Source organism: Vidua macroura, chromosome 3 (assembly GCF_024509145.1).
Source record: "Vidua macroura isolate BioBank_ID:100142 chromosome 3, ASM2450914v1, whole genome shotgun sequence".
In the NCBI taxonomy this organism is placed as follows: Eukaryota; Metazoa; Chordata; class Aves; order Passeriformes; family Viduidae; genus Vidua; species Vidua macroura.
In genome coordinates this window covers 56,080,846-56,103,018 of record NC_071573.1, presented here as the reverse complement: position 1 = coordinate 56,103,018, position 22,173 = coordinate 56,080,846, and the positions used below count along the sequence as shown (strand labels likewise).

The following is a 22,173-nucleotide window of genomic DNA, read 5'->3' as shown; positions in this document are numbered from 1 at the left end:
TAAAAAAAAAAATGGGAAAAAATTTTAAAAATTAAAAGATTTTTTTAGAAATCCATTTAAATCACATGTAAGTGTAATGAAATCACTGGGAAAAAACAATGATATAGAAAGAAAATTAATAGGGCAAGAAGTAGATAATAATTAGGCAAACCAATTTGATTAGACTCATGAGGGTTCATAGTGCTTATTTTAATTTATGAAATGAAGTGAGACAGGAAGGAATATTCTGGGACAATATGCTACATAGATTTTGGAAGAATGCCTATTATCTTTTTTCATAGTCTATTTTTCAGAGGTAGAAGAAATAAAACAGATTCTTATCTCTGTGTGAAGTGGCCTCTTTCCCCTCACTTCACTGCCACAAAAGCAGCTTTAAATTCAGCAGTCTTAAAAACAGCCCACTCAAATAAATAAATATGAAGCTGTTTGATATGCCACCAAGGTCACAAAAAGAGAGAGGTTTCAGGATGGATTTAAAAAAAAAAAGACAGAACAGTATGAAAAAAACCAGCTTATAGCAGTGTGTTAAAAATCTTGTAAAGAAAAGACACAGTTTGTATATGAGGTAGAATGACACCTTCCTTTCTCCAGCAAGATAAATAGGAAGGAGCTGATCTTTTACAGTGCAAAGCTCCCTGTGGTGCAGGATGTGCCAGCTGTGTGCTCTGCCACGGGGCGGGCAGTCTGTGCATGAAGGTTTCACAGGAACACAGCGTGGACATTTCCAGACAATGTTTTAGGTTATTCCTAGAGGTCCACCACCTCAGGAGGGTTTTGTTTCAACCTGTTTGCAAGAAGAAAAAAGATAATAACTGGAACACTTACCGAAGGAGGAGGTGGGGTCTGGACTGCGTAGGGTGGAGGTGGCGTGTCTGTTATTTCTGGATCGTCATGTTCACTTTCACTGTAGCATTCTGAGGTAAACATGGAAAATGAGCAAAAAATAAAGAGTTAGACCAGTGCATTATTCTTTGCAGTACTGTGACAACCAAAGATCACCAAGTAGGATGTTCTGGATTTAAGACTACACTTTACCAAGTCAGTGTCTCCTAATCCACTTGCGGCAATGCTGGAGAGCTGTTGCAAGTAGCAGAGGCAATCCCTTAATCCCTGTGACCACTAAGTTTTCCTGGAGCTAGCAACAGCACACAGGGGCTTTGGCTGCAATTTTGGAATAAACTGATTGTTCATATCAGGGTTTGAAAACTATAGAGCAGCTTTGTGAGAGTCTTTTGTCACACATGGTATCTCATATAGACACACCATACAGAAACACAGTATTCTAGGACTACCCTACTTGTATCTTTTTTGTTGGATTTTTTTTTTGTTTGTTTTTTTTTTTTTTTGTTTTGTTTTGGTTTGGTTTGGTTTTTTTTGTTTGGTTTTTTTTTGGTTTTTTTTGGTTTTTTGCTTTTTTTTTGGTGGTTTTTTTTTTGTAACAAAATCAATCTCACAGGAGTTTTAACTCACTGACGTGTAGCAGAGGCAGTCATTCTATTATTTCTTTCAACTATCTATACAGCAGGTGAAAACATTTTCTACAAATTTCTTTAAAGGTGGATTAAATGAAGTGATAATCACTGATAAAATTATACACAGAAAAAGGGAGGCAGAATGTTGCTGGTTCTTATGCCCAGGACCTGGCAATAGTAAACACTGGACAAGATCATAGAATAGTTTGGTTTGGGAGGGACCTTAAAAGGTCATATAGTCCAACTTCTCTGCAATGAGCAGGGACACCTTCAACAAGACCAAGCTGCTTGGAGCCTTGTCCAGCCTGATCTTGAATGTTTCCAGGGATGGAACTTCTGCCACATCTCTGGGCCACCTGTTTCAGTGTTTCACTAACCTTACTGTAACAAATTACATCTTTATATCTAGTCTAAACCAGCCCTTTCTTAGTGTAAAACCATTACCCCTTGTTCAGTATGCCCTGCTAAAATGTTTGCCCCCATCTTTCTTACAGGTCCTCTTTGTGCACTGAAAGGCCACAAAGATCACTTTTGCTAAATGTCCCAACACAAATGCAAACTTTATAGGAGCAAGTGCTTGCATCCCGCCCTGCACCACCTGCGCAGGGTGACAGCACTCACCCCCACCCCACTGAGCTGGGGACACGAGAGTTTGCAAAGACAAGCTCAGACCTTGATGAGGACAACTTGGGGGCCAAGGATCACAGAACAGAGGCTGCCCCTGTGGTGTCCATGGATTCCAGTGCTACCCTTTGCTGGCCACTGGCACTCAGAAGCCTGTGCTGACCAAGAGCCTCTGTCCAGCTTCATAATTCTTGATTCAACCAATACAACCAGTATCACATTTTTTTGAGTTTAAAAAAATTGGTTTAATGTAAAAAAATTTTGGCCATTCCCATTTTCCGTTGAACCTTTCCCTTCATGAAAAGATGGATAATATATTTGCACACTTCCTCCCTGAGTACAAGTATCTTGCAGTTCTTGCTACACAACCTAATAGTCAATATAGCCCTTTATCCTAATGTGTTTTGATAAAGCTGGCTTCAAACAGGATACAGGCAGGAAGAATTAGATGGTGTGGAAGTTTACAAGTTTCCTGACAAGAAACAAATGTGAACTGAAAACAAAGAAACTGATGAGACTTGCTGAATTCTCCAGGAATCAGTAGCATCAGTGTTTACCAACCCCAAAGCTGCTTTTAATGGTAGAGCATAAATGGAGCCAGATTAAATTAATCAATAATGTAATGACATGTCTCGAGCCTGGACATAAAGGACAATCTTGAATTTTGTGATAAAGCAGAAAGGATACAGAGAAGAACACTTCATTGCTTAGGCAAAACAGGCTGCATCACCTAAATGTTCATACTACTGAAAATACCAGTTTCTTCTTCATAATGACAGCTCCTTCACAAGCTCAGCAATTCCAAAAAGGGCACTGGGTACCAATACTCTAAAAACGGAGACTTAAAAGCCCAGATGATGACACATATTCCTCAGAGTCCATTCCTGCTTTGGTAACATAATATTACTCAGAGCACTTCTCATTCTAAACCAGCCCCTCTGCCCAGATTTGTGATTTGAGTGCTGGTATACTCCCACCAAAGAGTTATATTAGGTGAGTGTAAAAATTAAGACAATAAATTAATTGTTTAGGACTTTTAAAGTTTTTCATTCCATAATGAACTCGGGCTTGGCTCTGAAACAAATTGTAGGCTCCAGAATAGCAGTACCACCCCCTCATCCCCCAGCACTGCAGTTGTTGAAACCCCAGGACTGGAGGACACAGTAGGGATGGGTCTGCAGAGCACAAGGTATCCTGGGCCTGCAAGCTGCCATGCTGCAGCACTCCTGTAATATAACTCACCAGCTCAAAACCCAGAGCAGCACAGCTGTTCCTCTCCACACTTGGTAGGCTTAGCAAGCCAGCAAACTGCCAGAAAGTAGTTACACACCTCTCAAAAGATCACCTAGTGTCTCTCACACTGTTTCTCATAATTTTTTTCTTTTTCTGTGGTTTCTCTGAGCTCAGGCAGTAGGCAGACCCAAGATGACAGTTTGAAAGAAAGAAAATAGCTGACAAAAATTTGGCCAAGCAAAAACTGTGAAGAACCATAATGAAGCCAGTTAGGAGCATACCTTCCTCATTCTTCCTGTTTGGTGCCTGAGGGTCTACAGCCATTCCCAGCTTACTTAGCCACCTGTGTTTGAAATAGAGGGAACACAGAGTCAGGGACACTCATATGCTCTTGAGATTGAGTTTTGATGCTTTCAGTTGTGTTCTACATCACATCTGTTTTCATTAGCCTGAAGACCAAATGTCAAAGTTTCTATTTCTTAGATCATCTTCTAGAAAGGCACCAGTTACCTCTATATTAATATTCCCTGTAGTGAATAGGATTAGTTGCCTGGGACATCTTTCCTTGATACTGAAAGAAAGGTACTACTGATGACCCAGGAGCTGCATTTGTGTAAGATAAAGAAAGTCTTTGTGCTGTAACACCATGTCAGTGAATTAGTCCAGCTGTTGAGGTGCCATCTTTCACCTGAGATGAAGACAAAGGCATGGGAGCCTCAGAAGGTGATATCATCTGCCCTGGGCAAAACTGTTGCAGCACAGTCTGCACCACTTGAAACCAAACTTTTTGATCAGAACATATCACATTTTTCAACTTGCTATGTACTTTTTGTTTTAGTAAGTCTCACTTCCTGTGTTGGTTTATGCTATAACCAGGGTGTTTCTCACTTATCTTCCTAGGTGGCTGCATTTTTCTGGTGCTAGAAACATTCCCTAGTTATACTTTTGGTATATTATGTTTGCCTGTAGGTCATTCAGATCTATCCACATTTTAAGCAACTAACAACTGAAAAGGCTCAAGCTTTTAAGATTAAAACTCAAGGCATATATAGAGAAAGTAGGAAGCGCAGGAATTCATTACTGGAAAAAAAAATTCTGTTTGAATTTGGTTCTACTAAAGCAACAGGGAATTTGCTAGTAAGATCATTATCAAACTAACTGCACTTTTAGACTGCAGTATAAGCAATAGAGCCACAAACAAATCAGAAAAACAAAGTTTCATTTCTATAAGAGTGGTCCATTGACTCTTTTCTGACAGCTAATCCTAACAGAATGATTTTTTAAATGAAAATCCACCTTAACAATGAAAATATTTACTAAAAATTTCTAGGACTTCATTAATGACACGGGCAGACAAGTCACTAATAACTATATACAACTGGCCAGCTAAATGCATGCAGCTAGTCAGCATGGCTTTACTTTTCATGTGTACATGACAATAGCAAATACATGATAAATTAGTGAAAGAAATGACTGTGTTAATAAATCCACTGTTGATTTAATAGAGATATATGTAGAGGTATATGCATATATATCGATATATGCATGAAGAGTTACAAAAGGTCATGATTCATCAAGCATTTATGCACACCAGGAACTCGACACACACAAATGCTCCAGTGAGTTCAGTGGAACCATTCACATGTGTATTTGCAGGACTGGAGCCAAGAGAACAGATGTCTTTTAGTCTGTTTCAACATATGCGTGAGTATGCGTGTACTTTATGTATTAAATGCATGTATTTTGTACTTTGCCAAGGAAAACATCATCAGTTGCAACAGTGAGGGGTTAGTACAGCATAGTGCAGGCTGTTCTAACACTAGACTACCTAGCTTTAAGCCAAAATGAAATTTAATCAAGTGGAGTTTGAACAAAATCATTCCAGGGGCATAAGAGCTAAGACACCTGCATAGATTTCAATCACTGACTCACAGGAGACTAAACATTTTTCACATGAGAATTTCCAGCTGGGCTCCAAACTGGCTGTTAGCACTTACTAATGTCCTCCATTAGCTCTAATTTTCCTTCTCCATATGTCCTTCCATCTCTTCTCTCTTAACCAGGGTTACCCTCTCTGCTGAAATTCTCCTACCCAGTGATCCCTCATTCTCAGTCATCCTCATCCTATCTGCCTCAGGATCTTGTCACTCCATTCAGGAGCTCTGGTGGGAAATGCAGGAACACCGAAATGGATGGTTACGAGAATGCTCCATGATGCTCCAGCTTGCACAGAGCAACAGATTCTTTTCATCTATATTTACTTGTAGGCATCAGTAGAGTACAGATTAATGAATACCTATCTATGTACATACACTACTGTAATATTGTACATTTCTATATCTATAGATCACACACATTCTCTCAACCTCTCTCTTTTTCTATTGTGGTAAATATGTATGAGGTCGCCTGTTTATAGAGGGAATGAATAGTCATTGCCCTGTGAAAAATCACACAAAGATCACCAGTAGAGCCATGATTAAAATCCTGACCTGACTATTGTAGGAGCTCGCTTCCCATTTAAATTGTACTGCTTTTTATCCAGTATTTGGCCATTTAATGACTGCAATCTGAAGTAAAAAGGGCAAAGGTATGAGATATATCTAAATATATCTAAATCAGCCAAATTTGTATCAGTAGAAAAGAATATCTTTCGATAGCTTAGTGGTTTCTAAAATAGCAGTTTTCATATCCATTATTACTTGACAACTATTTGGTTGTTAATCTTCTAGACATTTGTGGAAAGAAAATTTCTGACCTGCCATGATGATCATCCAACAACAGCATAGTTTGATGCTTAAGTTAACGCTAATTTACATTAAGGAAACAGACCTTTCCATCCCTCTAACCCTCCTTGTTAGCTGCTATGATACTCCGAAATTGTTGTGTTCTAGTCCTAGATCACTTCTGAGACTTTTCCCTCTCTTTCCTTTCTCCCCTCACTTCTTCCCAAGTGCTGTACTTGCTATCGAATCTTAGCACTGCTCTAACAGAAAGGGATTTATATAAATTTATATAACTATTGGGAAGATTAGTATCAAAACTGGGCTAATTATGCAATTCTGATTTCAATCAGAATTAGTGAACAAAGAGCAATAGTTTTCTTCCATTTAGTGACCAGAAAAATTAGACTCAGTAATTCCCCAAATAACTTTGTCAACGACTGCTTGACAGTGAAAGAATGAACTTTCAAAGGGTATTCTCGGGCATGAGACAGGATGAAACATGACCAGTCACTCCTACTTACGTGTTCATTTCCAGAACATTTTCTGCCGCAAAATAAAATGTCTTGATCTGTGGGTGGCTGATCTTAATAGCACTTTGGGAAAAGAAAAAGATAAGAGATATGAAGAAAAATAGTTTCCATAAGAATGAAAAAATAATAGCTGAATGAATTATTTAAAATATTTATTCACTCCACTGTATTAATCCAGATTAGCTTGTCCATCAATACAGCTCTTTCTTTAAAACGCTAGTCTATTTTTAGCTCATTTCCTAGGCCACACACTATTCAGAAAGTATAAACTACGGGAACTAAAAAGGAAGGAATAAAGAATAAAACAAAGTCTTCCATTATTTCATTACATAATTCTGTTGCCTTCTCATACCTCAAATACTATGTGCAATTTTGCTTCCTCCAGCTCTGAGAAGTAATGCAAACTTGAAAAATGTTGGAAGAAAGCACCAGTAGTGAGCCAAAACATGGAACAGCTTCCGTGTGCTGTGGTCAATAAGGCTAAGACCCCAAAGCATGGAAAACTGATGGCCGAAGGAAGGGATATGTGACACAGTAAAATCACAAGCAGCACACAGTGGGTGAACAGTGGGTGAAGAGTGACTGACTCTTCTGACTTCTCCATCAGAAGAATGAAGGCTTTCTCTTGAGGGACACAATTAAAACCATGCTGCACTTTATAATTTTGAACAGCAACACCTCTCCAAACCTTTGAAGAAGCTTCCAGAAGCAGCTGGAAATCAGTTCTGCATATGGTGTTTGGAGATAATATTTTTAAATGTCCACCCTGCTAAAGAAAGTATTTATTCCCTGCACAACCAAAGGCTTCAAGTACAGCCCAAGCTCAGTTGCACCACAGCAGCCTAAAGAATAATCCACGCTTGGAGTGATACAGCATTACTTGCTGTCCTCCTCAACTAAGAGGGAGCATCTGAGAACTACAGTCTACTCATAACCAGCAAATGAAAAAAAGGAGACAAAAAAAGAAAGCATTTGGCACACTCATCTGTGGGTTTTTTTTGTTTGTTTGTTTTTTTGGTGGTTTTTTTTTGTGATTTTAGCAAAGCACATCTGGCAGAGATTTTTCAAAAATAATTTTGCAATATGGTTTTCTTTCAGTAGCTCAATTAATATCTCTATATTTATACAACACAAAAGAACTCCCCACAGCTTCACTGTCAAAGACTACTGAGATTCATTCCTTGCAATGTTGTAAAAATCATGCAAAAATGGGAACAAGAGATAAACTTACTGCTTTTTTTTGCATTCAATTGCTCGATCCACACTGAAGTCTGGAAGTCTTATAAATCCTTCTGCTTTTTCAGCCTTCCATAAAAGAAAAAAAAATTAAATATCACCACATCAACCAACTGGTAGACTAGTAGACTCCAATGGTGAATAATATTTAACATGCAAGTGCTTGTTTTTGACAGCTTTTTATACTGTGAATATATATGCTTATCACCATGGGGACAGATTAATGCCTGATGAAATATTTCTATACCAGCTATATTTGTGCAAATCCAGGGTGCTGGAAAGCCACCACTCCTCTTGGTACAAGTGGCAGAGTGTAAGCATAGATTTTGTTGACTAGTAAGGATGAACAAGAGTTATATCATCTGTTCAAGTCTGAATGGCACCTACAATCTCAAAAGTGGGTTTGTGCCATGATACAGCATGTGTGTATCTTACACAGGCACATAACAGCAGCACATAAAATGACCCATGTATAGCTGAAAAATACAATTCAGAAGTGCCTCAAGGTGATTTTAAGTAGAAATAGAGGAGGGTGTCCCCTGTGTAATTGCAGCATGGACCATTTTGCAGGGTCACCTGTACACAAGGAAGGCAGAAGCAATGCAGGCTGTTCCCATCCCACAAGGTGCAAGGGGATCATCCCACACAGCTGAGTTCTGTGATTAAACACTGCTGACCTGCCTCAGAGGGCTTTGGTCACCCAGCTATCACTACCTCCAGAAATTTGCAGGCATGGTACAAGAGGTAGCAATATTCCAGGCAGACATTCATATTTATATTTACAGTACCCTGTTTATATCCATCAGCCCTTTCTGCATGCAAGGAGTTTACTGAGCATTGACGTCTCTGCTCTCAGTCAGCAGGACTCTGAGTCAGAGCTGAAAAACTGAAGTGACAAGCCTCAAATCCCTGTTTGTGCTGCCTGAAACTGAAACATCTGAAGAAAAACATCTTCCTTACTACATCTATCTACATACACCTGGTCATCTGCAATAAGATTAGGAGTCCTCCTAAGATGAGATGAATATATAATGTAGACAAAAGTCTGTAGGACATAATGTCAGGAAAAAACATACTTTCCAAAACAAGGAGTGCTCATTCCTGAATTACATTTTTGCTGCTCCCAGCCATTGCTAGTAGACACATTAAAATTCTGAAAATGTACACTGAGTTAAAGCAGGTAAAATACACACAACAATTACAAAGGCAGAGGATAAATGAAGATGACTGACATTATCTCAAGTCTCATTATGCACGAATATGATCAGACTATAAAAAGATGTTCATCATGACAAGCCTTTGAGCTTTAATGCTTAGCAGTACGAATCTCCGAGAACTGAAATATTAATACAGGATGGTTACTTCAGTGGGTGGCTTCCCCTCACATCTGCATATATGTTCTTTGGTATACAATAACTCATGCCCTAACCATTCATTCCTGTCATTTACATGTATTAAACATTCATGTGAGAAGTTTATATTTCAGATCATCACCAATAGACAGTTTTGTTGCTCCAAGACACGGACACACAGCATCAGTGGCAGGGGTTTTTCTTATTTTCTTTCAGTACAGGAGAAAAAAATTATTTTTTCTGGGCTGAAAAAATTTCATTTTGTAATATTCATATGAAAAAGTGCTTATTTGCTACTGTGGACTTTTAACACTCTCTGATTGTATTTGTATCTGTAAAACTTGTTTAGTGACTAGCTAAAGGAGCTTTTGTTTCCGTTCCATAGGTTAGAATTTCATGAGCTTAAAGTCATTGAGATAAAATGACAACTAAACCTAGTATTACCATCTCAAATCCACAGTATAGTAAAAATATACGGATGAGCAAATAAATACTGGCAAGTAATGAAGGAGCACTGTTCTTGGGCTGTACTGTGCTAATGCTAGAGATTGTATTATCCAGCATTTCAGTTCCAAAAAGATAATCACTTACTAGATCTGGATCACCAAATTCCTGTTTAGTTCCCAAGACCAATCTGAGAATACCATGAACCAAACTCAAAAAAGCTGTCCATGAAGTACAACAATCACTACTGCACACACTGCTGGATGAGAAATGCATACAATGCCAGTTCCTTCTCTGTAGTAGGAATCCATACTCCCAGTTTAAGAAAAAGTTATCCATAAGACCCTGGGTGAAGAAATATACCCGGGTACCCATGCAGCAATGAATCTGTGGCCTGAGGTGGGTAAGCCCACAGGTCGGTGAGTGGGTGACTCAGGTCTGGGACAGGTTTGGCCTTTCTTCCAAGTTTTGAATGCAGTTACAGCTCAGCCAATTCTATCAGTGTAGTGACCATCGGTCTAGACTGCACCCTATAAACAGTTTAGAGTGCTGCAAAAACACTCCTGAAGGGATTAAGTCCATGAAATGCCATTAGATAAGTCACTGTTTCTACTGTCAATGTATTAAAGAATTTGAGTGTTTGGATTTTGTATTGGATTAGTGAATTACCTGCACCCTGTAAGCCAGTGTGGAGACACTCACCTGGAACACTCCCACCCATGCAGAAATGGAACTCAGACTTGCATCACTGACTTAATCCATTGGTAACTTAGATAGATTCCTCTACCTAAATTAAGGGAGTGCCCTCTAAATTACTAATGACTGTAGGTCTTTAGGCCTTGCTTTCAATACTTTAATTTTCACAATTGTACAATAGAGAAACCTTTGATTTCTTATGCAGCACTTGGCATACAGTTGGTAAAAGATTATGTTCTCACATACACAGTCTCTCTCAATACATTCAAATTTTATACTAATTCTGTCTGTGATTTCATATTTGTTCATTTAAAGAAAAATTCATGTTTCATTTTATGTATGAGTGAAATACCCTATTTGTACACATCTAAAACATGCCATCTATGTAACAGAAAAGAGGAGTTTGATGGGTATGTAGCTTCATAATTAATCAGGAAAAAAAGAAAGGAAAAAAAGAAAAAGAAGTCACTAAAATCTTAAGGGTGCTATTTCAGTCAGCAAATAGAATTCCAAATAAATCCTAGAAACAGAAATGTGGAAGTCATCCTATCAGTCATTCTTGGGATAAAAATGACATTTTAAAACATTTAAAGCATATAGAAATCCTAAGTGCTTTCCTTCTTCCAAAATGTTATTTCTAACATGACTTCAGCAGGCTATTATTTAACTCACGTTTCATTCAAGATTCCTTCAGATTTTGATGTGAAGCTGTAAAATAGCCCTAAAAAACTCCGATACAAAGAACCTTGACCTATTTTCTACTTAATCAGGATGTTTAAAAAAATAAGCTGTCATCTCTTGTGGGTTTTATGGAGGTTAGCCTAACATAAATCTGTGCTTTTGCTATTCCAAGTTGTAGAAAAATAATTTCATTAATAACAACAGTCTCTGCAAGTTCTTGTGGCAAAAAAGAAAGTGACTCATTTTTTCACAGGAAAAGCTTTGCACTCAAAAATAAGAAATTATTTATAAAACAATGCATGAATCCAATGAAAAAGGCTAATGTCCTTTTGAGCTTGCCTCAATATGTTATCTAAATGTTGTGGCTTTAGGAGATCTAGCAAGTCATTTAAAGTGAGTGTAACGTCACAGCAAGATTTTTAAAAATAGTGCTAGAAAATGAAATATCTTGCTATTGTGGAAGAGCTCCAATCTGCAAATCAGGGTAGTCCTCATGGCTTCATCAGAAGACACTACGGATGTTGGAGGAGCAGTTCAGTATTTTAGTCTTTTTTTCTCTCTGCCAAGTACACCAATGAGGCATCTTATAGAACTGTGAATAATTTGTGTAAGATATTGGGCCATAGGTCCCCAAGCCTCTCAGCTCAATCAGCTGACATCAATGACTTTTTCTCACCCACATAAGCAGCTATTACAACTCAAAGGTAAAAGATTTTTCTTTTAAAAGACTGTAATTATATAGCTTCCAGCAAAGCTGCTGGAATGAGGACCAATTCAAATGCAGTGAATGAGGGAAAAAAAAAGTAAAAAGATAAATAGTGACAGTAGATCACAGCCTGCATCTCTTTAATTTTATATTTATATTTATTTTCAGCTGAATCCCCATGACAACCACCATTAAAACATTCTACAAAAATATATTTCAACTCTATTTGGAAAACCAGTCAAGCTACCCTAAAGACCCACCAGACAGAGGCATTTAGTCCTTTGTCCCATTCCAGCCAACACTATCCAGCACAGTTGAAACAAACAAAAGAGCCAGGAACCTGGGATTACACATGACAATCCTCCCCCACCACCCCTCTTCCTATGTAGGAGTACTAATTCCCTCTGGGGTTTCAGTATGAGAATTGAAACAGCTAAAGGGTCAGGCAAGATCACAAACTGTACTACTTAAACACTTGTCTTCAAGGCAGCTGCTTACAGAGAGCAGTGCTAAAAAAAAAAAAAGAAAAAAAATAAACGAACACTAATGAAGAGGAGTTGTCCAAGGAGTCTGGTGTTCTTGAATGCACCCAGAAAGTCTGACTGCCCAGATATATTTTCAGACATGTCCTGTATTTTCATTGCAAAACCAACCCTTCCGTGCTTCCTCCTAATCCAAACAGCTTCCCCTCCCCAGACTGGGAGTGCTTCCATGTTGCAAAGAGAAGTTTACTTGTCTCACATTTTATAGAAAGAAGAAGACTGTGTGGGAAGAGGTTCCAGGGCAGCCTACCCAAGACTGCTGAGACCACTGGGCCCTGACCTCAGCTAGCTCATCGAAAATATATTCATGTTTTCATGTGATCTCTGGCTTTCTTTCAGTGAAGAAGAAGCTTGACTCTTAGGGTATCTGATCTGCTATTGCTGACCCATGTATTATTTTTACTCTTTTAAGCTGTGGCATTCAAAAAACATTTTATGTTAAATTGAAGGAAATATCAGCTGCAAATGTCACAAGTGTCCTATTTCATGTATCCAAATCTGCCTCTCATGAGAGACCCAGAATGAGAGTGCCTTGAAGAAAAATTAAGCCAGAGTGACAGAAACATCCAGAGCTTCAGAGGCACATGAAGACAAACTTGACCAAGAAGATGATATTCAGATGAGGTTATCTACCCAAATCCAGGATAATGCATGCTCCCATACAAATTCCACCCACTCTCTATTTTCTCCATCTCCATTAGAAAAAAGGTCCAGCACCCTGTTGCTATGCTACAGTTGCCAGTGTCTGGTTTTCACATAGCCACAAACAAACCAAGCTCATTTCTCACCAGAACCAAACTGGTCAAGCAGAGCTACAGGCAACCAGTGTGCCCCAGTCCCTTTGATGTCAGCCCCACTCTTTCATCACCACCTTTGGCATCAGCCCCTGTAAAACGGCTGGTCACATGAAGGAAGCCTTGGGCACATGAGAAGCAGGACTCCTGTTTCAACAGAACTTTAGACTGTCATCTTGTACAGCCCCTTGGGACCAAGGGTTAACTTTACTGAACACAGTGGAAGTGCAGGCAGTCCTAATGCCAGGCCAGAGAGTTGTCAAGCAAGCAAGTGAATGTGTCACTGCTATTTCTCCTTCATCAATCTAGAAGTGAGAATATCTGGGTCTAATTGATCACACATACATCTCTGAGCATGCCTCTGAGGAATTTCAGAGAGCAAGCCTTGGCAAAGAGCACCTCTCTTCCTTTCCAAACCCCACAGTTATTGACATTCTGCAAACACTGATTGAATCTATAGTTACACAGAGGCTGCACTTTAAGTTGCCCAAAGAAACCTTGACTTTTTAATGTAAAATAGTGTGTGAGAATTGGCAGTAATTGAAAGCAAAGAGGTGCTATCAGCTAGCATGCTTAAAGAACAGCTGTGATAGGTGAGAACTCAGGGTTGACACAAGACAATATTTTGAAGCCACATTAGCTCTTCAGAGGAAATGAAATAAACTGGAATGAGACTGACACTTACTTTTCAACCTTGTTCTTTTGGAGGCAGTCAGTGATAGTCAGGAAGTAGGCATGGGCTAAAAGGGTGAGTGCTGTCTAGGAGCACTGGAACCAGCATGATCATGGTTTCTCTGGATCTCAGGAGTGGAATTTAACCAGGCCAGAACAACTGAAGGAAGTGGTGGAATTTGCACCTCTCCTCCATCACTCTTCTCTTCCCAGAGGCAAACTTTTCCTAGTCTTGCCTTCTTTATTTCCTCTCATCTTGATTACTCCTTAGGATTATTCCTTTCTGATATTTTCTGTGCCTAAAAAGTCATGTCAGCCAGCCAGCTCACCTTTCTTAAATCTGCTTGGCCAGAAGTACAACTACAAACACAGATTTATACAAGTCAATAAGGTTTTGCAAGGTATTAATGCTGCTTATTGGTATTACTGCCTTGCCACGCCTTTCAAGATCTATTGTAAGCATAAGGAAAAAAGTGCCTTTACAAAACTTTTTTCCCCAATATTTCTATTTATTTTCTTTCTATTATGCATGTATTTGACATAGTCTTAAAAGGAACCTATATCAGACTAAGACATCATAAAAAACAACAGCCCAAGACTAGCAGAGTTACTTTCCTTTACCCCAAAAAGAAATAGTTAATATCCTCTTGAAGTATCAGACAAAGTTTTGTTTGGATTTTAAAAAAGCAAACCAAAAAAATCTCTCTCACACACACACAAACAAACACCCCACAAAGAAACACTAACACTATATTCACAGCTGAAGGGAGAAATGTGAAATAGTCTACATGAGTAAAGCTTTGTTTAGGGTATGAGGACTTTTTTAATGGCTTAAACTATTGCATTTTTTTCCCTGAAAAGTTAGCCAAAATTTTGATGGGGATTACTGCAGTGGAAATAAACAAGTGGAAATCATCCAGATTGCCTTTGATATTTTTTTAAATGCTCTAAGAATTAATAAGAGTTCCTTTAATCTTTCATCCTTTGCTGCGCCTGTGACATGCTGATTTCCAGAGCAGCTGCTTTACATTTAAGGAACCTCATGGCCATCCACAATTTGACACTGAAGCTGCTGAGTTTCACTATGTTTTTGCTGGCATACACTAATTCTCTTCACATCCTAATTCTTAGATCTGTCACTCCATCATTTGAATGTGATAAGAGCTTTTTAGAGATAGCAGTGCCAGACAGCAAAGTCAAGGGAATAACTGTATCTGAATCTTCCTAGAATGGGCAATGCCCATTTAAACAAGCACAGAGCAAAGCAGCTGCCCTCTAGTATTTGAAAAAAAAAAAAAAAAAAAGAGGACAAAAAATTTCAGTAGGAAAAAAAATAGAAGAAAACAGAAAAAGAAACCAAGCAAACAGAATAATCTCAGTGGGGAAGGGGATGGAAAGAGAAATAGGAGAGACATTTCTGAAAATTAAATAATAAGTCAAGAAGCATTCCTGTTTTGAGTTTTGACAACAAGTGTTTGCCTATACCCAGGAAAACATTTCTCAAATTCAAATGCCACCTTTAAAGGACAGCCCTTTACAGGGCAAAACAGACAGCAAGTTAACATTTCACAAGTACCTGCTGAACTAGAAAACACATAGTTTTCTGCAAATTTCAAATTCATATAGACACTTCCCAGATCACATAAGTGTCAGGACTGAGAAATAAACCCAGTTACTTGTACTCCTCCAGGGTGCACCTAAATTGTGACTCCAGGTTCCTTTCTCTCAGTCCCAGCAGATGCTGTTTCTCTGGCACCCGGAGCTGGCTGTATGCTGTACTCACCAGCTGACTGCTGTACCAATACAGCGATGACTCCTTTAGCACACACCAGAACTTTTTCCATTTGTTGCCAATGAAAGCTCCTTTTTCCTTCTTTTTGTAGAGCCATCCTTGGCAATCGGCTTGCCCCAGCTCTTTACACGATATCCTCCGTCGGCTCATTATAAAGAACCCTGTGCCATTAAAAATACAGTGTTGTGCTTGTTTAAAACTGCATTACCAGGAAAGATGTTGCTGCCAATTAAGGATACCATCCTTACTTAGGAACCTCAGCAAGTCATCCAAGCATATCTTAAAATAAACTTAGAAGTCATTCAGTTTTATAATGGCTGTGACAGTAACACACATTCATTTGAACGGCTTGTGATGTTCAGAAATTAAACAGTAAGCTATAGATAATGCAGATACTAATTAATGCTAAGATAACCATACACGAGTTCTTGTAAATTAAAAATACAGCCTTTGATCCTTTTAAGAGAAGCATGCATATATTTTCCCTCACACAGCTGCACTGAAAAGGATACATCTCTTTAAGTCAGCTAGAGAAAACTATTATGCCAAGTACATGAAAATCACCAGCATGTATGTCTGTGCAGGCAGCTGATTCTACCTCACTGATTTCCAGCTTTGATTCAATTAACATACCACAAGGATTTAGTCCAAAGGAACAGCCCGTTGTCATTTTTCTCAGAATCAATGTAAGAATCAGTGGAGTTAAAAAACAGCTTTTCACCAGATGAGTAGCAATACAAAATCCTCACCCTCCCAAGAATAAGACATACTAAGAAAATAACAGAAGAGGAATCCAGTAGAGAAAAGAAAAAACAATCTCTCATTACCTTGACTTTTCTTTTTTGCCTTCTGACGCAAAGGAACCTGTAAGAAATGCAGGAAGGAAAGAAAAGAGGAAATTTCAGATTGTGTTGCAACATTTGTGTAGAAAGGGGAGGGGGAAGCTAGAGAAGGACGTGGTGGTGATGCTGGTGGTATATGCAGGATGGAAACACATAACCCACTCACTGCTGAAGGGATGCTAGCAGCTGAAGCAAAAAACGTGTTAATTAAAATTGATGTATATCTAGTTGAGCAAGAGCACACACAACCCTATTACACATGTCTATCTACTACTGCTTCCTGTTTCACATCCACAGACAGCTTCTACTTTGCTATGTTTGCCCAAATGGTATTCTGTGTTTTGAAGTTAAAAAATAGGAGTTAAAACTCTAGCATTTTAATGCTTCATTAGGCTCCACAAGGAGGATTTACAAACATGGGGAGATTAAAATACATGCCAGATGACTGATACCCATTTAGCTCATTCTAAGAAATCCTGAAAAAGAAAAAAAAAATTGATCTTCACCTTTGCCTTTTTTTTATTTAATGCAGAACATGTATTTTTTTCCCTATTAAACAGTTTAATAATATTTCTAAAGAAAAAGAAATCACACAAAATATATGGAAATTTTAGTCACTGCAAAAATAACACAATTGAATTTATTTATGCATTTGCAGTCTACGTATTTAATCCTGCATAAACACATAGAAAATGAAACTAAAAGAGAAGACCACAGAACAAAAAAGGAGGTAATTGAAAATGGAAGGTATGGCTTTTGGAGTAAATTCTCCCCAGGCAGGCTGGTTGGTTGTGTGATTGCAGACAAAGTATTTGACTTCTTTTTGCCTCAACCTTTCCTTCTCTAGCGTGGGAACTAAAGCATTCACTTTTTCCTATTTTTAGGAAGGGTTTGAAGCCCCCAGATGACAAATGCTGCATAAAGTGACATATGATTTAATATGCTGGCCACAATGTTGCTATGCAAAGCCGCTAGCTACCTGATCCGCTGCAGAGCTACACTATGAACATCCCTAATGTAGCCTCTTCGTCTTGTCAGACTGTTTCCCAGGAAAACAAAACCCCATTTCATATCCATCTTGAAAAATTTGATGGCTCTTCTCACAAATTAAAGGTGAGTAAAGCTAGACCATCTGTAAACAATGATAGAAGTGCCCACTGTCACCAGTATTTACAAGAGCGACAACTTTCTGAAGCAGGGATCTCTGCAGCGTGTACCACAGAGCACAGAGCTGTGCCTAGCAGTCCTGTGCTTATCCAGTGCCTGTTTGACATGACCTGAACAACGCTCTTGTGGGAGGCTTTACCAGGCATGAATAATTCCAGACTCCTGCTTAATCACTGAGTATTCTTTTTTCCTTTTTCCCTTATTGTTTCATTTTTTTAATTCTACCACTGCCTCTCTGTCTCAGACTATTCTCCATGACAACACACAAAGAAAAGCAATAAGGAAACACATCAGCTTTATTAGAGATTCTGCTATTTCCCCATCCTTTTCATGTCTTCATTCCAAAGAAACTTATGCCCTGTTTAGGACACATGGAAATAATGTATGGCCTCAGGGAATCAATGGGTCACACAAACTAATTGCTTTCCTTCAGAACTATCCAAAATTATATTAAGAAAATCAAGTGTGAATCAGGTCTCCTGGCCCAAAAACTGTGTAGTAAAGCGACATCACATCTTTGCCATGGCACTATATTGGGGTCATTTCATCTCTAACCAATATGAAGTCATAAAAAAGAAGAGCGATACTGAGACAGGATGTGGCTCTCTCTACACAAGTGAGGAGGAAGCAATCTTTCCACTAACTTTGTTGATGCTCTAAGAAAAATAGCATGGTCTGCTGCTCATGTGTCAGGAAACAGCTAATGCCCATGTTATGTAAGACATCCATTGGGGCCCACTTTATATCAGACTGAGACAAAAACTGATCACCTAGTAAGAGCCTGGGCTAGCTAAAATAATTTACCAATTTATGTGTATTATTCTGCAGCAATGATGGTATCCTGCTGCAAGTTGATAGGGGTGATAAACCAACCCTCTCTTCTTCATATATTGTGGGAGGAGTTGGGAAATTAATGGTGGAAGGAAGAGCAGTTTCTCTACAGCCAGAATGGTATTTAGTTTGCCTGGATAAAATCAGTGGTAAATCTCTAACAAAATAACTGATGAATTAATTTTTTTAAATTAAGATACATTTCTCATTATCTTTCCAAGTATTCCTGAAACCTGAGGTAAATTTTCAACAAATTAGCACTAAGCCTGGAATTCTGCAACTTGTGGTTGTGTTTTAGTGCTTTTCAGAAAACCAGCTTCATCCTATAAAAAAATATGTGTTCTGCTCCACACAACAGAAAGCTCCCATCCCCAAATGCAGCAATAAAATGCAGCATGATTCACAAAATTGCCTTCTCAAATTTAGTTGATCTATAAACAAATAAAAACAACCTCTTTCTCCAAAGCACAGTGTTTGGAGCCAGATAGATACTTTATGAAATAAACAAACAGTTTTCAGTAAAGCTGTTTTCATCTTAAACCAATAGAAAACTTATATTTAAATGAATCTACCACAAAATTCATTAAATGCCTCACCAGCACAGTTTGGATTCCATTTTCTATGAGAATACAATACATTAGCAAGTCTCCAGTGGCAAACCTTTTTTCAAGAAGTGAATTAAAGTTTCCTTCACTGAAAACTCTTTTATTAAAAAGTCAATCATCTTTTATATCAGTGGACCTGGGTGAACATTGATTAAGAGATACTTTTAAGTTTCACTCTTCTAGAGACTCTTACCAGTGCAGAACAAAGAGAAAACTGTGGAAGGCAGAGTTGTTACCAACAAAATGAAGGGTATAGCAGAAGTTTCAGATGTGAATGTACTGTAACTAGCAGACATAGCCACTGGAACTAAACCAAATGTCATGATTTTGCTTTTAACAATGGTGGATATTTTTCTATAATTTTCAATTTCCTAATGGGGAGTGATTTATTTCATTATCACATGTTCAACTGAAAAACAAACCAAGAACATCAGATGTATTTCTATTTTTTCTTACCAAGGGAAATCTGAGAGCAATAGTTCTAAGAAAGCTCTGGGATAACTGCAAAACATACAATTTTGTGCAAGACTGGCAATAGAGAGTAGGTTTTAATTATTTCGGTAGTCTTTGGTTTGCTAAGGACTGAACAGGATGGGCTAGTGATCCTGCAGAACAACACAGACTTCAAACTTGCTATCTATCACTCCTCCACTTGGCAAACACACCATGAATGAGTTGCAAAGGAACCTGTACAACTGTGCATTGTTCATTGCCACTTCTGTGCTAGGCAGGCTCCAGCAATGAGTGAAAACATGTGAGAGAAGTGACAACTTCAGCAGAGGCTTCTGTCAGTCCAGATGTCCTTTTTTTTCTGCAGAATCACAGTATGATTAAGACTGAAGGGACTTCAGGAGGTCATCTAAGTCCACTCTCCACCTACAACTGGTTTTCCAGGACCGTTTCCAGATGGCTTTTGCATTTCATCAAGCATGGAGACACCCCACTCTCTCTGGGCAACCTGTGACAGTGCCCAGTTATCCTCCCAGTAAAAAAGGTTTCCTGATCTTCAGAGGGAACCTCCTGTGTTTTAGTCTGTGTGCATCACTTCTAGTCCTGTCATTGGCACCACTGAAAAGAATTATAGAATCCTTAAGGTTGGAATAGACCTTTAAAATCATCAAGTCCAACCATCAACTTAGCACCACCACCATGTTGGCCATTAAAACATGTCCTCTTCTTTGCATCCTCCCTTCAGGTATTTATGCACATGGGTAAGAGTCTCCCTGAGCCTGTCTTCCAATCTAAACAGTCCCAGTTCACTTAGTCTTTCCTCATATCTTAGATGCTACAGTCTCTTAATTATTCTTCTGGCCCTTCATTGGGCTGCTTCATGTGTTTCTTACATTGAGAAGTCATTCCAGGGGTGGCCTCAGCAGCACTGAATAAATTATGACCTCCCTTGATTTGCTGGCAATACTTTGTCTGATGTAGCCAAAGATACCATTTACCTTCTTTGCAGCATGGGCACTTTGTTGGCTCATGATGTCCACCAAGATTCCCAGGCCATTCTCTGCAAAGCTGCTTTCCAGCTCTACGGCCTCCACCATATACTGGGTTCCCCTAACAGTACCATTTCTGCTCAAATGAAATAACAACAGGGGATAGAAGTCAGAGGCCTGGACAGGCTTTGGCAGTCTCTGCACAGCATCCTGGATCCTGGCCCCTCCCAGGCAGCAAACATCTGTGGATGGTTGGTCAGGCCTATGGATGGGTGCTTTGTCCCTTGCAGCAGAGAGTCACACACAGTAGGGTCTCACCTTTTCTTCCTCATAGACCTGCATGGTTTACAGTCAAGTGACTGTAAATCTGGCTCCTCTTCAATTATGAGGGCAGTCAGCCCGTTCTTAGATGAGGTGGGAGCTTCCTCTTTATATAAGAAGTCATCAGCTTCCATCCTTCCAATTCTCCACAGGTTTTTCTTACTTTGATAGAGGGCAAAGACACTGTCTGCTTCTCCATTGCAGATGGGGACTGGTGGTCTTCACACTGCTGTCTCTCAGAGAAAACCCTATCTCTCTCCCTTCCACTTTCTCTGATGGTGCACAGTTTGCACAATTCCTCCCGAACCGCCTCCACTTCCCAGCACAGCTCCTCCAAGGTGGCCTGCAGGGCCAAGAGACTTCGCCCTTGGCCTCAGGGAGAGGTTCCTGACACCCCCTGAAGTCTGGGACTTGGAGAGCTGCAGCCACTCTGTGTGGAAACTTCTGCCCTAGGAGGGACAGCTGTTCCTACACCTTCTGGGGAAACTGCCCTGTTACCACCACGTCTAAGACTGCTACAGCCCCACAGTTTCAATGGAGGCCCCCTTATTTCCCTCCTTCTTCACACCCAGCTGCCCAAACTGATGGCTCTGTTGGCTGCTATCAGGGCAGATCCCTTCCAAACACCAGTTAAAGGACTCTTGACCCTTCCTAGTCAGAGGCAGCTGCATCAAAGACTCCAGGAGTCCTGAGTCAGGGGCGGCCTGCAAACTCCTCAAGAATAAAAATAGGGTGAAATAGGTACATAAGCCTGTTTCAGGGGAAAGAGAAAAAAAAAGTCTACATGGCATTGGGCTAATACTAAAAAACAGGCTTCATGTCTCATGAAGTTTGACTCACAAGGCATGAGTCTGAGAAGCCACCTAAGGCAGCTGTGATCAACAGTTATATTCCACAGAGCTGTATTTTTAAGCTTCCCAAGTGTTAGACTGTGTGGCTAAGAAAATCCTTTGCTAAGCTCATCTATCTTAGGTTACAATTGTCTCATGCATTGAGGGGTAGGATTTGGAAGCGAGGACACCCCTAGCATCAGGCACATGCACTAGATTTCATTTTATCCTTACAGCAGAAGTGGGGCAACCTCTCCGCTTGGGCTGACCCACAAGAAAGATGCTGTTCACATGTGTTGTTCTTTTATGCTGTTCTTGGTCTTTGTGACTACAAGGATATAATCCCAACATATGACCTCTTCAGATGATCAATAACTCTGGCATAGCTTCAATCATACTTACAAGAATATTGCCATCAGCTTCCATGAATGGTTTCAAATCTCAATGAAAAAGCTGTTAAAAGAGAAAATTTTGTGTACTTAAGCTCTGTATTACATTTTCATATAACATAAGTCTTGACAGTAGAGTAAAAAAATGCTTTCAAACATTATGTCCTGCTAACTCTACCCTCCAACTTCTCTAAAGAAAAAAGTCCCTAAAGAAAAAAAAAAAATTCCAAAGACAATCCTATGTTATGTGAA

At 39.3% G+C, this 22,173-nt stretch overlaps 1 protein-coding gene across 1 annotated transcript in view; it reads right to left on the bottom strand.

Annotated features, from left to right (window-relative positions):
- Positions 1-21,958, bottom strand: part of IPCEF1 (interaction protein for cytohesin exchange factors 1) — a 38,458-nt gene extending 16,500 nt beyond the window's left edge. The window contains exons 1-7 of the mRNA XM_053974013.1: positions 21,935-21,958; positions 16,325-16,361; positions 15,489-15,658; positions 7,814-7,887; positions 6,574-6,645; positions 3,611-3,672; positions 826-914 (exon numbers count right to left, since the gene is read on the bottom strand). Of these exons, the coding sequence (XP_053829988.1) occupies positions 826-914; positions 3,611-3,672; positions 6,574-6,645; positions 7,814-7,887; positions 15,489-15,658; positions 16,325-16,361; positions 21,935-21,958 (528 nt within the window). The remainder of the gene's footprint in view (positions 1-825; positions 915-3,610; positions 3,673-6,573; positions 6,646-7,813; positions 7,888-15,488; positions 15,659-16,324; positions 16,362-21,934) is intronic.
- Positions 21,959-22,173: the final 215 nt, after the last annotated feature.